General features: G+C 39.2%; 2 protein-coding genes across 2 annotated transcripts; both read right to left on the bottom strand.

Annotated features, from left to right (window-relative positions):
- Positions 1–204: 204 nt before the first annotated feature.
- Positions 205–6,547, bottom strand: PKNH_1146500 (SICAvar, type I; the record flags this gene model as incomplete). The annotated part of the gene is made up of 5 exons (XM_002261603.2): positions 205–633; positions 870–1,529; positions 1,720–2,405; positions 5,356–6,226; positions 6,407–6,547. 5 exons carry the CDS (start codon positions 6,545–6,547, stop codon positions 205–207), a joined length of 2,787 nt encoding a protein of 928 aa, XP_002261639.2.
- A 3,507-nt stretch (positions 6,548–10,054) lies between these two features.
- On the bottom strand, positions 10,055–15,670 carry PKNH_1146400 (AP2 domain transcription factor, putative; the record flags this gene model as incomplete). The annotated part of the gene is made up of 1 exon (XM_002261601.1): positions 10,055–15,670. One exon carries the CDS (start codon positions 15,668–15,670, stop codon positions 10,055–10,057), a length of 5,616 nt encoding a protein of 1,871 aa, XP_002261637.1.
- Positions 15,671–15,990: the final 320 nt, after the last annotated feature.

Raw genomic sequence — 15,990 nt, 5'->3', positions numbered from 1 at the left:
TTTTTTTTTTTTTTTTTTTCAAGAAAATATAAAAAGGAAAAAAAGGAAAAAAAAAAAGGACAAAAAGGGGTATGAAACCAATATCCTTCATCTTAAACAATAAACCCTAAACTGTGAACCTTAAACCCGGAACCATTAACACTAAACCCAAAAACCTGAACCCTGAACCATGAAACCATAAACATAAACACTAAACACTGAACCTTAAACCATAAACCCGGAACCTAAACTTGGAACACTTTCCAAAGGAATACTTTCCATAGGAACCCCTTCCATTGGAACACTTTCCATAAGAACTTCTTCCTTAGGAACCTGTTCTTCTTCCATAAATTCGGATCCCATGAACTCTTGAACCAAAAGTTCCAGAAAATCCTTCTGGTTCAATTGTGTGTCCCCTTTTTGACATTCATCCAACACTTCAAAATGAATTTCAATAATCGTGCGACGATTTGCGCGACCAGAACGTTTTGTTCTTGTTGGAGCAGAACGAGGTTTTCGTTCCTTCACCAATTGATATTCATGTGGACCAGCTTCTTCCACATGATCGAGGACTTGTTCTTGTACGGATGGACCAGGAATTTCAGCAGGAGATCTTCTGAAACGTGGTCCTCCTTTACCAAAAGGACCAAAATACTACAAAAAAAAAAAAAAAAAAAAATGGGAGGATATTTTTGCTGAAGATTATGAAAAAATTTTTTTACACATTTATTTATTTTATTTTTTTTTTTTAACCATTAAAAAATTTTTTTTTTCTTTAACCATTAAAAAATTTTTTTTTCCTTTTAACTATTAAAAAAAATTTTATTTTTTATTCCTTTTTTTATTCTTTTAACTGTTAAAATTTTTTTTTTTTTTTTTATTAATCTTACCTTCCAAAGGTAATAAGCCATAGCAGAAAGACCAATAGAGACAGGAGCCAAAGGAAGAAAAGGGGTAAGGAGATCCGTAAGGAGGATGGGACAAACTGTATTCTCTAATGTTTGTTGCATATGTTCTTTGTTCGATTGGAGTAGTGGTTCCACGTTGGTCTTTACGTTGTCAGTACCAATGGAACAATCTTTATAATCGTCATTGTCCCATTTGCAAACAAAACAATCATTAGTACTACCATTCTTTTTGCATTGAGATGATGCTTCCATAATGGAATTACTTTTATCAAAGGCGTGATCTATGCCCTGATCTATGTCACAAAGAGGATGTACCCAACTATGTCCTTGTTTCTTCACTTCAGCCATTTCTTTTAATTGTTTTGCATATTCTTTAAGAAATAAACAACCCATCGTTTGTTCAAACGATGGGCCCTTAACAGAGCCGTTAACCTGGCCCTTACCGCGGCCATAAATGTGCTTTAATCCTGCAGCAAAAAGCAAACAAGCTGCTTTATTTGTTTTGCTTTGTTTATGGCCCATTGCATCCCATTTAGCTTCGTTATCTTTGCAGTATTGTTCAACTGCTTTCTGATTATCCGATTTTGTCATATTTTCTAGAAGTGCCTTCAATTCTTTGTCGATGTCTTCTTTCAGGACATTCTAAACATAGAACAAAAAAAGATAAGAAAAAAAAAAAAAATATATGTATGTATACACATATGTGTACACATATGTGTATACATACACATATATATATACATATACATATATATACATAAATGCATATACATATATACATGTACATACATATATACATATATATATATATATGTAGTTGTTTCCCACTTACCCACGTCACTCCGCTGCTTTTTCCTTTTTTGCTCTGTGACCATTTCTTTGCTGCGCATTGAAGTTGAGTACAGAAAGAAGAGGTCTTAATGTCAGTGATAGTGGATAATGTTCCTTTCATTTTGGGGTTGATTGCGTTGTCTTCGTTGTTGAGGAGTTTGTTCATTTCGTCTTGGACTTTGTTTCTGTCGGTGTTGTCTTTGCAACCTCCACTTGGTTGTGTTATATTAACCAAAGAGCTGTCAACACTTAGTTTGCAATCCTTAAAGTCTTCGTTATCTATCCTGTTACAAACAAAACAATTATTTTTACCACCAGAGGTCGAACACGAAGGCGAAGACCAAGTATTATTAATTCCATTCCAATCATTAAACATTTCTCTTATTTTTATCTCATCAATCGGACATTTATCTTGAGATTTTTTTTTTATTTGATCAGCGTAAAAATTAAGTGCTGCGCACATCATAGATTGTTTAAAAAACTTGTCATCATCATTTGAGTTCTGAGTGGCAGTAGCACTGGGCTTAATATCCTTAATGTATTTTAAACCAGCCGCGATATGATTACAAGCTTTTCTTTCAACACTATGTTCATTACCATCACCGAAATCTTTACATGCAGCATTATTGTTCGCCTTCCCTTCGGACTCGATTCTCTCGAACATCTTCTCCAATGTTGTTTTGACGCCTTCATTCCAAAAATCACACTGTAAAAGAAAAAAAAAAGAAAAGGTTATATATGTAATGGGTTCTGTAGTATCCGGTTGTTGTAGTATCCGGTTGTTGTAGTATCCGGTTGTTGTAGTATCCGGTTGTTGTAGTATCCGGTTGTTGTAGTATCCGGTTGTTGTAGTATCCGGTTGTTGTAGTATCCGGTTGTTGTAGTATCCGGTTGTTGTAGTATCCGGTTGTTGTAGTATCCGGTTGTTGTAGTATCCGGTTGTTGTAGTATCCGGTTGTTGTAGTATCCGGTTGTTGTAGTATCCGGTTGTTGTAGTATCCGGTTGTTGTAGTATCCGGTTGTTGTAGTATCCGGTTGTTGTAGTATCCGGTTAGGTTGTAGTATCTGGTTGGTGTAGTATCCAGTTAGGTTGTAGTATATGGTTGATGCATAGTATCCGGTTGGTGTAGTATCCGGTTAGTGTAGTATCCGGTTGGTGCGTAGTATCCAGTTGGTGTGCTATCCGGCTGTTGTAGTATCCGGTTGTTGTAGTATCCGGCTAGTGTAGTATCTGGTTGGTGTAGTATCCAGTTAGGTTGTAGTATATGGTTGGTGCACAGTATCCGGTTAGTGTAGTATCCGGTTAGTGTAGTATCCGGTTGGTGCGTAGTATCCGGTTGGTGTGCTATCCGGCTGTTGTAGTATCCGGTTGTTGTAGTATCCGGCTAGTGTAGTATCTGGTTGGTGTAGTATCCGGTTGGTGTAGTATCCGGTTGTTGTAGTATCCGGTTGGTGTAGTATCCGGTTGGTGTAGTATCCGGTGGGTGTAGTATCCGGTTGTTGTAGTATCCGGTTGTTGTAGTATACGGTTGTTGTAGTATCCGGTTGTTGTAGTATCCGGTCCTTGTCTGCGAGGAGTTTTTCCATTCCCCCTCCCTTACTCCACTGAAGCTAACCCCGGAACCTTACTCCAATACCCCTCAAAACCTTATTCCCATACCCTAAAACCTTATTCCTATACCCTAAAACCTTTACTCCTATACCCTAAAACCTTACTCCTATACCATGAAACCTTCCCCCTAAACCCGGAATCTAAGTTCTAACACCCTGACCCCTTCCTCCTAAGCGCGGAATCTAAGTTCTAACACCCTGACACTTTTGTCCTAAACCCGGAATCTAAGTTCTAACACCCTGACACCTCCCTCCTGTAACCCTGAAACCCTACTCCAATACCCCTAAAACCTTACTCAAACACCCTGGAACCTTATTCCTATACCCCTAAAACCTTATTCCTATACCCCTAAAACCTTATTCCTATACCCCTAAAACATTACTCCTATACCCCTAAAACCTTACTTCTACACCCCTAAAACCTTGCTCCTATAACCCTGAATCCTTCTTTCTACACCCCTAAAACCTTATTCCTAAACCCGAAATCTGAATTCTAACACCCCCAAAACCTCCTCTTCATCCTCTCCCCCCACCCACCCACCACCTTCTTATTTTTTTTTTTTTATCCCTTTTTCGACAGTTCCTCAATAGGTGTTATATCTTGTTCTCGTAAAAAAGTGTATGGGACATCCGCGCGCGGACACTATATTACGGTTTCCGCGCAAAAAAAATGTGGAAGAACGCTAAAACATTCATATAATTAGAACTTTATTAAAAAAAAAAAAAAAGAAAATTCTTTCTTCCAAATTTTATTCTCATTTTGTTTACAAAAAATTTTTCTTTTTTTTTTTGGGGGGTGAAAGGACAACCCTTTGTTTATAGAAAAAAAAAAAAAAAAAAAAACATTCTTCTTTTTTTTTTTAAGAACACACATTCTTTTTTTTTTTTTTTCTCTTTTTTATTTTTTATTGAAAAAAAAAAAAATTAAACTTCCCCCTAAATCATCTAAATAACAGGCTATATTGTCGTTCTTATAACCTGGAACCTTAAACCCTAAAGAATACGAAATCTTACACATATACACCGTAAAATATTATAAATCCCGCAACCTAAAAATACGAAATCTTACACATATACACCGTAAAATATTATAAATCCCGCAACCTAAAAATCCGAAATCTTACACATATACACCGTAAAATATTATAAATCCCGCAACCTAAATAAAAAATCTTACACATGCACACCGTAAAATATTATAAATCCCGCAACCTAAATACGAAATCTTACACATATACACCGTAAAAATATTATAAATCCCGCAACCTAAATATGAAATCCTACACATATACACCGTAAAATATTAAATCCAGCAAACTAAATGCGAAATCCTACAAATATTCACCGTAAAATATTATAAATCCCGCAACCTAAATACGAAATCCTACACATATACACCGTAAAATATTATAAATCCCGCAACCTAAAAATGCGAAATCCTACACATATACACCGTAAAAATATTATATCCCGCAACCTAAATACGAAATCCTACACATATACACCGTAAAATATTATAAATCCCGCAACCTAAAAATGCGAAATCCTACACATACACCCTGCATAATCGAAATTTTATATACACCCCATACACATTCATTCATTTCCTTTTTTTTTTTTTTTTTAATCCATTTCTTTACTTACTGTTTTCTTCTAATATTAATACATTTTTCTTTTTTTTTCTTTCCCCTTCTTTTTCTTTCCTTTTCTTTTTCTTTTCCTTTTCTTTTTTTTCATTACTTTTCCTTCTTTTTATTACATTAATACATTAATAATGTAATATATTAATACATTAATAATGTAATATATTAATAATGTAATATATTAATAATGTAATATATTAATACATTAATACATTAATATATTAATACATTAATACATTTTTAATATATCAATACACTAATACATTATTAATATATCAATACACTAATACATTAATACATTAATACATTAATATATTAATAATGTATTATATTAATATATTAACATTTTCATAATGAAACACTTTAATAAAAAAAATACTTACCTAATTTTTCATCAGATTGCTTCGTTATCTTCTCTATTATGGCCCCAGCTAAATCAGCAGTACCAGTATTGTTGTTCTGTATGACATCCTCAAATACTTTCGTTAATTTGCCTAAGTCCAATGAATAATCTTTACTTTCACCTATGAGAACGTCTGATAAAGGCATTACACTACTACCACCACTATTTTGAATGGTGGTGGTGTCGTTGTTTAGTTTCATGAATGTTGTCATACTCTGCGCATTCTCTTCTCTTAGTTCTTTTTTCCTTGCCTCCCCTGCCTGCCCTTCCGCCCTCTTCTTATGATTACAGACACTTGGCCACTTTTCCCACGGTTTTCTTATTCTCCAGGGTGCCTTACTTCTTATGTTCCTCTCTTTATTCTCCGCGTATGTCCTCTGTTCGACCACCCAATCTTTGATTGTACCCTGAAGAACGGTTTTACCGAACAATATGTCGGTGTCTGTAAGTCCTTTACATTTATCCAATTTTGCACCGTCCTTCTCCCTATGTTCCTCTAACTTCCCGTCCGCCCTGTCCGATATTCGATTAATCACTTCCTTCAATTTACAATGATCGCCATAAATTTCAGATAGGGCAACTGTTCCAACAATGCAACGTGGATACCATTCATGCGGTTTAATGTCCGATTCAAACTTGAGCCCCCACCTTATCTGCGAACTCCCCCCACTTATGAAATATCTCATTTCGACAATTCCTTTACATAAATTCTTCAGATATTCCTCCTCTATGCCACCCCCCTCTTTCCCAGCGACGTCACTACAGAGACCCTCTATTTCAACGGCCCCCGCTTGCGCCAAGGAAGTCTTCAATTTTTCCCATGTTGCCACTATATCATTCTTCAACTCCTCCTACAACAACGAAGAAAGGAAGAATGGAATATATACATAAATATACACATATATATACATACATACAAATATATACATATGTATATGTATATGTATATGTATATATATATGTATATGTATATATGTATATGTATATGTATACATGTCAACATATGTATATGTGTATATGTATTCACTTACTGTAATTTTTTGTGCCGCCGCTGCGGCATCCGCTACACCCGTATACGTCCCCTGTGCCGCCTTCACCTTCTCCTCCAACCACTTATGTAACAATTCACCACCACCACCACCACCACCACCACCACCACCTGCTTCTTCCATGATTTGTTCTATGTTCGTTGTTACTTTATTCTCTATTTGTTCTGTTCCTGTTCTTCTTCTCCTCTACAATTTGTATATTATAGAAAATTTAACATAACTACAGAAAAAAAAAAAATTTTTTTCTCTCACAATTCTTAAAACAAAAAAATATATATATATATTCAGTCTTCAAGACCTTCTTTTTTCATTCCATATATTTTCTTTTTTTTGGAACTACTATCCTTTTTTTTTTTTTTTTTTTTTTTCTTTTCCTTTCAGTTACCTCCTGTTACTTCCTCCTCTTCCCCTGCTCGCCCAAACTCTCACTCTCACTCTAAACCTTCTTTCCCCGTTTAACCGTCCTTCTTCCTGGTTTTCTTCTTCTTTTTTTTCCTTGTTTTCTTCTTCTTCTTTCTTCTTCTTCTCTTTTTTTCTTTTTCTTTTCTTCTTTTTTTTTCTTTTTCTTTTCTTCTTTTCTTTTTCTTTTCTTTCTTTCTTTTTCTTTTTTTTTTCTTCTTCTTTCCTTTCTTTTCTTTTTCTTTCTTCTTCTCTTTTTTCTTTTCTTCTTCTCTTTTTTCTTTTCTTTTTCTTTTCTTCTTTTTTTCCAGGCAACTTCTTCATAAAAGGAAAGAAAAGAAGAAAGAAAGAAGGTTTGAAAAGAAAAGAAAATAAGAAGGATGAAGGAAAGGTTCTTTCCTATATTATTGGAACAATAATATGGCCTGGTACATAACCACCTTAAGGGGAGAGGGAAGGATGTTGAAGATTTTTTTTTTAGGGAGGGAAGAAAAAGTTGAAATTTTTTTTTTCTTTTTTTTTAATTATAAAGAGGGAAAAGAAGGAAGGTTCCTTAAAGGAGGAAAAAAGGAAGAAGCTTCTGTTCCTTCGTTCTTTTTAACAACAATAAGATATGGCCTGCTACTTAACTCTTTAATGGAGGGAAGGGAAGAAGGAAGTTGAAAATTTTTATTTCAGGGAGAGAAGGAAGTTGAAAGTTTTTGTTTTAGGGAGGGGGGAGTAGGAAGGTTTTCAAGGGGGGAAGAAAAGGAAAAAGAAGGGAGGTTTCCTAAACGGGGAATATAAGGAGGAATGTTCTTTTCCCTCTGTTCTTTAGAACAACAATAATATATGGCCTGGTACTTAACAACATGAAGGGAGGGGAGAATTTTTTTTTCTTTTTTTTTTTAATTATAAAGAGGGAAAAGAAAGAAAGTTTAAAAGGGACAGAAAGAAGCTTCTGTTCCTTCGTTCTTTTTAATAACAATAAGATATGTCCTGGTATTTTAACGTCCTTAAGGGAGAGAAGGGAAGAAGAAAGTTGAAAATTTTTTTTTTTTTTTTTATTTTTTTTCCCCTTGAGGAAAAGAAGAAAAGAAGGTTCTTTTTCCTCGGTTCTTCAGAACAACAATATATGACTTAGTGTTTAGCCACCTTAAGGGAGGGAAGGGAAGAAGAAGATGAAAATTTTTGTTTTAGGGAGGGAAGAAGTAGTTGCAAATTTTTGTTTTAGGGAGGGAAGGGAAGAAATGTTTTGTTTATGGGAGGAAAAGGAATGAAGTTTTAAAGGGAAGAAGTAGGTTCTCTTTTCTCAGTTATTAGAACAATAAGATATGGCCTGGTAGTTAACAACATGAAGGGAGAATTTTTTTTTCTTCTTTTTTATTATAAAGAGGGAAAAGGAAGAAAGTTTTAAAGGGGACGGAATGAAGCTTCTGTTCCTTCGTACTTTTTAACAACAATAAGATATAGCCTGTTATTTTAACGTTCTTAAGGGAGGAGAGGGAAGGGAAGGAGAAAGGTTCCTCCTTTTTTTTTTTTTTTTTTTTTATTTCATAGAGGAGAAGGTAAGGAAAAGAGAAGGTTTTAAAAATTGGAGGGGAAGAAGGTTTCAGGGGAAGGAAAGAAGGTTTCTTAAAGGAGGTTCAAAGGAAAAAGGCAAGTTTACGGGAGGAGAAGGAAGGAAGGTTTTAGAGGAGAAAAAGAATGAATGAAGGAAGGAAGAAAAAGAAGGTACTTTAAGGGAGAAAAGAAGGAAAGAATGTTTAAAGTATAGAAAAAGTAAGAAGGCAAGTTTAAGGGAATGAAAGAAGATTTAGGGGGAAGGAGAAGGAAGGTTTAAGGGAGGGAAAAAAAAGGAAGGTTTAAGGGATGGAATGTTCTGTTTAAGAGAAGGAATGTTTTGTTTAAGAGAAGTAATGTTTTGTTTAAGGAAGGAATGTTTTGTTTAGGAAAAGGAATGTTCTGTTTAAGGGAGGGAAAGAAGCAGTTGTTTAAGGGAAAAAAAGAAGGTTCCTTAAAAGGGAGAAGAAAGAAGAAGATTGAATGAGAAGAAAAGAAAATTTAAGGGAGAAATGAAAGAAGGTTTAGGGAGGGAAAGGGAAGAGGGTTTAGGGGGGAGGAAGGAAGGTTTAGGGTGGGGGAAGGGTTTAGGGTTCAATGTTCAGAGTTCATGAATTGTGGTTCAGAGATCCGTTCTCATGATTTCCATGGTCCAGGGTTTAGTTTTTTCGGTCCAGAAATGAAGAACCTTTTGGGGGGGAAAGGGTCTAAGGGGGGTTGAATATTTGTTTCGGGGTCCAAAAATTACAGGAATTAACACAACGACCAATTCTACCACAAGAACTATTTCTACCACGACATGAGGTGTTCAGGAGACCGTAATAATATTAACCTTCCCCCCATCCCCTTCACCTTAAAAGTATATGAGGAGGAATGGGATGGGTATTCTCTGCACCATGAACAGATGTACTCCCCCGTGTTTATGTCCTCCGCACCCCTACATGATGCGTTTAAAACACCGTAGTGATGAAGGAAATGAGTCCTTGATTATGCAGTAAATTGTCAAAAAAAAAAAAGAAGAAAAGACAGATAAAAAAAAATTTCTTCCACTCCGCAGGTCACTTGTTCTTCCTGCGCCCGCCGTGCCCAATCTGCTCGCCGTTATTCCCTAATTCCACTTCGTCACTACTATCGCTGTCCCTACCAACTCGTCGTCTCCTCCTCTGGGGCAAGGAAAGAATTTCATTGCTGGACAGCTGTTTCATATTGCTAGTGTGGTATGCGTTCGCATGTTGAGGTATGCAACAAAAGGGGTGTATCCTATGCGCAGGGATAGATTCTCCTATTTGGGCATAATTAAAATGAGCTCTAAAAAGTGCATCACAACGTGGACACAATCACGATATTCTAAAGTTGCCAAAAAAAAAAAACCTGAACAAGTCAGCCATTTTACACAAATAAATAACTCAAGAAATTAGCTATTACTTGTCACAAAAGAGAAAAAAAAAAAAAAAAAAATATGTTGAGCGTGGTGGCAGTTAGTCTTTCATCAAGGAAATATCTATATTAGTGGAGCTACCAGATCACAGTATGCAATATAATTATATCATATACTGCGTGAAGATGACGTACGATCTTATGGTCCTTCTAAACTAGTCATTAACTTGTTACCTTCTACTATACTTTTATTTTTTCCCTTTGTCTTACGCGTCTAATTCTTCCCTTAACGGTACCCCCGACCTGCCGCTACTACTTCTGCACTTGTTCATTTATATTATTGGAAGGACACAGGTTGTTCATGCTTATAGAATTTAAAAGGTTACTTGGTAAATATTCCGTATTTATGGTACTTGAATTTGAAGTGAATCTGAGCTTATCGACCATTTTCCTGCTATCGAAGTATTCGTAGTTGTTCATATCCTTCATGTTTGTCATGGGAGTGGAAATAGATGTGGAGGTCAGGTTATTCTTCCTAACTTCACTGCCGTATGCCACGTCGTCGTAACTGCTTGGAGTTGTATTCTGGTTGCCACTATGATGGTCGCAACGGTTGTCCTTTTCGCTCAGTTCATCCGTGCGCTCCTTTCCTGTAACCACATCTCCAATGGACGGGTTAGCATCCCCGCTGCAGACGCCAAAACGATAATGTGCGTTGTCAAACTGGGACTGTGCCTCCCTATCCACAACATTATCTACACAGCTACCTTCCCGTTCCAGATGCTCATAACTTGGGAGCATCTTAACCATGTGTCCAAATTGGTAGTTCACCTTCTCGTGAATGGAGAAATCACCATTGCCCTGTATATTACTACTGCTGACATCATCATTCAATTTATCAACGATATTGTAATTGTCTTCTTCCGTACACTTGTGCATGCCTTCATTGGCGTATCCGTTATAGTAGAGGTAGTCACTATCCCGCGTAACGTTCACATTCTTTTCCATTACCCCTGAGTCCAACCTCTCTTCGTTAATCCCATCATGCCCCCTTCCATACGGCGAATTCATATACCCCATTCTTTGGGACTGTGCTTCTTCTCCCTCAATCAGAGCAAGATCATACTGGGCGATTCCTACACCGTAAGAATTGTCTTCCCTACCACATGCCGCTAACGCGTCCAGCTCGGTAGTTTTCCTTATGCTATTCTGTAGATTAGAGTAATTTTCTTCCTCCCCTTTGGAGGGCACCATGGGGACATGACCCGTCCGATCAATAAAACCCTTGTAATGGTTAACTTTTTCAGTGTTCAATGCACCAAATGTGGCTTCGTTATCTTGTCTCCCTTCCCATGGGGTGCCACTCACCATGGTCATCTCCTGGAACGGCAAAGTACTTCCCCCACCTAACGGTAGTTCATAGGAACCTTCATCCACGTTGTTAATATTAATACTTAAAGGGTTTATCTTTTGCATGTAATTCTGGACATATTCGAAATTCCCTCCCACATTCTTATCAAAAGGTTCGTTAACCTGTAAGTACTTCCCCTCCTGGTCATAAGGCATACTAACAGCCCGGTGCATATTTTGGCTCACAATATCTTTTCCATGCAGATGCGTTGGATTCAATCCCTTAGAATAACTCAAATTCCGAAGGATCAGACCTTCTTCATTGGCTACGCCCAGATTCATTCCTTCTCCTGAGCTTACACATAATCCGTTCTGGTTTTTTCCTTCTCCACTCAAGCACCCTGCGCCTTCCTTCCCATTTACAGACCCCACGTCGTTAGAACCCTGGTAATTACCCAATCGGTAATCCACTCCCCCTGCGACGTTCATATTGCTCATCATACACGTTCTGTATGGACCGCCCAGGCCGCTTATACCATCCGGGTAGGCGTAGCCATTAATTCCGCCAGGCACATTCCCGTTCAGCATGTCACCAAAAACGGCAAAACCACCAAAATGGTGTCCATCATTTAGGTTACCCATAAGATGCGTATGCCCATACTTGCTCATGTCTCCCACCTCCTGATCCCCACTTGGTGCTCCCATATGGTTTCCTTCTTCTAGTTCATCCAAACGTCTAACGTTACTGGCCGCGTAGCAGTCGTTCATTCTGTACGTGTTAAGTCCCTCCTCCACATCACACACCTCACCTGGGGAGAGGGCACCATTTATTTTCTCCTCTGATGAAATCAAGTGGTGCGCGTCGTCCGGGGCAACGTTAAGCCCGGACCCATCCTCAATAACCCTCGAGGTGCCATCACCCACCGAATTGAAGTAGCAATGGTCTGTACCCATCTGTTCAATTGTCAACCTGTTAGACGTAATGAATTGGCCGTTCTGTAATTCGCTTCCATTCAACTTGTCCAACTTCCCTTCCATATTGCCAATAGGTCTGTTCTCCTCACTAGGGGGAGAGGGATCACCACATGGAGCATCGCTACAATTGTTCATGTCACCCATGGTGAGAAATTGAAAGGCAGGATCGGATAACTCCTGCATGTAGTCCTCCACGCGGGCATTCTTGTTAGCGTTCCATCCAACAGCTAAAATGTGCAAAGAGAACAAGCGCGCAAAGTACCTCTGCTGTAACTCAAATTCCTTTTCTGAATTTAGAGGAACCTCAAAATGCTCATAAAATAATCGGGACTCATATTCATATGGTACTCTGTACCCTCTTGGGTTCTCTACAAACTCGATTGTACTGCTTCCTCTGAGGGATAAATTTAAATTGTCATTCTTACGATGTATCTCACTGGGTTGGTCACTACTAACTGGGGTGATTCTCCTCCTCGTCTTTCTTAGGTTCATTAGGTGAGTCTTCCCTTCCGCCATGTCGGTAGGAGAGAAATGCACAGGTTCACCACCGCCGTCTGCTCTATCGTTCGTTCTGACCACTGCTCCGACGTTCTCCCTTATTTTCACTCCTCCATGCACTCCTACATTCTCATGATACTTCGCTATGACGATTCCTGGGTTCTCAGCGTGGGGCTCCGCTCTGAAGTTCAAAGTGCTTGGATGAAAACCACGTGCAGAAGAATCCCCTCCTGCGTTGCCATTCAGCACGTCACCATTGCGACCGTCATTGTTCCGGCTCCATTGGGAAGGAAAACCAGAGTTACATATCAACATACCACCAAGGTTGGACATTGGATAAGATCCGAACCCACCGCAAGCAGAGTCATCTCTCTTCCCATGTGCCCTGTACCTCCTATAAGATGTTCTCATGTCATTTCTATCACCATAATGAACAGAATTCTCCCTCTGTCCAATCGTGTCTACCATGTTTAAAGCGCTTTGGTTCGCTCCACTAATTTTCGAACGCTTCGTTCGTCTCCGAGGTTTGCTCGAAGGTTCCGCCGTCAGGATCTTCTGTCCTGCAATTTCAACCTCAACCATGCTAGACTCCATTAGTGCATTATCATTTTCGTTCATCTCGACACTGTTGCTCCTTCTCACGATGGGTACCACGTCTCTACATCCGTAGGCGCTTCCTTGTCGTTCCTTAGATCCTTCTTGATTAACGGTTCTCAAGTGCGCACTACCCCCATGTATGTCGCTGGTGATGCTACTATAACGTCTTCCCCTACGCACTCCCATGGATTCATCCCCAACATGGCTAGCTACTCCATCTGGATCATTCCTCAGCGCCTTCTGATTTTTCCTTAACTGAATATTGTTGTGTGTAGAGAAATATTTACTCAACTCCTCATCGAGTAGGAAGTCCCCCCCCCTAAAGTTCTTATTTGTGCTTCGCTTTCTCTTTTTCCTTTCTGCATTGTAGGAATCTGGGAGAGGATCATCTACTCCGTTTCCATCACCGTTAACAGTGTTAATGTCGTTCCCTCCTAAGGACAAGCACTTGGTCTCCTTGTTCTTTTCACCTCCATTGTGTGGGTCTTTCCCCTCCACGTCATTTCCATCCTCTTCGCATTTTATTTTTTTCAAATGACATATTCGATCTCTCACGGGCTTCTTATTCTTTAGGTTAATTTTATGAGGGAGTACACTATACCCGTGGGAATCCCCCACAGTGTCGCGAAGTACACCATGATTTGGATCGTCCCTATGCACAGCCTCCATGTCTACTGCCCTCCGCATAATTCCCATGTGGGATGCCATTCCTCCTCCAGTGTAACTCATCATGTAGGGATTATATCCCTCTGCCCTCAACACAGCGCCGTTCGTGCAGTGACCGACGGGTAGAGGGCTTCCCCCCGGAACGTGTTCATTCCGAATGGTGTGACTCCTCCCAAAGGGATCCTCCCCCCCGTAATGAAAACTGTGTACGTTGCTATGGGGCATATCACCACGGTGCACATCACCACCATAACACAAAGCCCCATGTTCCATGCCTCCGTTAACATACACTGCGTAGGAATTACTCTTCGTTGCATATACATACCTAGAGGAGTAGTCACCGCCTTTGGCCATAAAACTCCCCATACGGTAACCTTCGTACTGCTCACAAGGGACAACATAGTTGTTCATCATGGCTCCAGGTTCCACGGACCCATTTCTACAGTTCAACATAACTCCCCCATTGTCACTGTATGGTATGCATAACGGATCACATATACCTGGTTCATTTTTTACTTGATTACTGTTAGATGAGAAAGCAGCTACATCTACATTTCCCATTTCTGCATAGCAACTTAGTAGGTTTAAATTGTTTGTGCCATCCATCTGAGAATCTCTGTATTGATCTGTCACCCCCTCCTCCGCAGAGTCACCCATTACACCTCTCATCGTGTCTTTTACCCGCCGTGCCATTTTTCTCTTCAGTTTTGAACCATCCTTTGGTGTCTTTTTTATTCTCTCCCCTTTCGAGCCATTCCCCCTAGACTTGTAATTCCTTTTCTTCTCATTGATTCCTCCCCCTTGTTTAGGGTTTTCCTCGACATGATACTCACTCAAAAGGTAACTCTGCTCAGGCAAAGCAACATGAGCATCCTCCCCTTCGATGCTCCTCACATAATTACTATCAGTCCTTCCGTCTAACGTGCTACTCTCACTTTTTATAAATATATTACTCAAGGTACTTCCACTGTAGGCCTGATTCCTATGAACCATGTTTGATCCTTCCATAAGTGAACCATCAACAGTATCACCTGAACGTTTCATTTTGCCTTTCCTTAACTCATTTTTAATTCCCTTTCCTAAAATTAAGGAAGAGTTATCCCCCCCCCTGATTACTTTACACTTATTTTTCCTCTTCACGTTTTTTTTCATGTATACATTAATCTTTACAACAGTTCTGTCTGACCTTGAGAATCTCGTACCCGTAGCTTTGTGCAACAAAATAGGATTAAAAACTCCCTCAATCAAACTTTGCGCAAATGTCTCTGCCCTTTTTTGTGCCTCATCATTACCTACTTTCTTGCATGACCATCTGGCTTTCATTGGAGTATCATTATCTGTCCACTCAACTCTCCATTCCCTCTCGATTCTATCCCTTATCAATGACACTCGATATACACCCACATCCTGATACACCCGAACGATGGGTGGTCCTTTGTCCGGGTATAACTGCTCGAACGTTATACCTGCTTTTAATTTTTCTATCAATTCCTTAGCTCTTAATTTCGCCTTATCATTTCCATATTTTTTATAGGAAATTCTTTGCTCCCTTCTGATGTCATTTTCGTACCACTCAACTACCAAACATCGTTCCACTTTGTCTATCACGATGACTGGCTCGCTCTTTATGTTTACTTCCTTACACCTGGATGCTTCGTCGTTATGCGTTATCTCCTGGTTGGGAGATTCACACGCAGGGGCATCAACACAACCACCAACACTAGGACTACACACGTCGCCGCTAACATCGCCATTCACATGGATTCCCCCCTGACAGGAATCCTCTGATAAGGCCCCCTCAATTGTCCCCACTGGGTCTGATTCCAGGACAACACTTTGCATTTACCCCTACGTTGTCTTGAAACACTTGTATCGATCCGTTTTCCTTGTTAAAAAATATCTATGTATGAATTCGCAGGGGGTATCACTGCACGTTTGTTACGTCGATACGCCACGTTAGTGTACACACCACATGAAAACACTCTTATGTTAAATCTTCACCCTTCTATCTAACAACTCGATAGGAGAAGCAATCTAGCCTGTAATTGTGCATTCGTTGTCCCGTCAACACGATGAAGTGACTTTCACATTGGCGCTACTTTGCTAAGGATTCCCCCTCATACGAACAAACTACTATGTGCAGTTTGCCCCCCGAAAAAAGA

Source organism: Plasmodium knowlesi (assembly GCF_000006355.2).
Source record: "Plasmodium knowlesi strain H genome assembly, chromosome: 11".
Lineage (NCBI taxonomy): Eukaryota > Apicomplexa > Aconoidasida > Haemosporida > Plasmodiidae > Plasmodium > Plasmodium knowlesi.
This window is presented reverse-complemented; position numbering and strand designations above follow the sequence as displayed.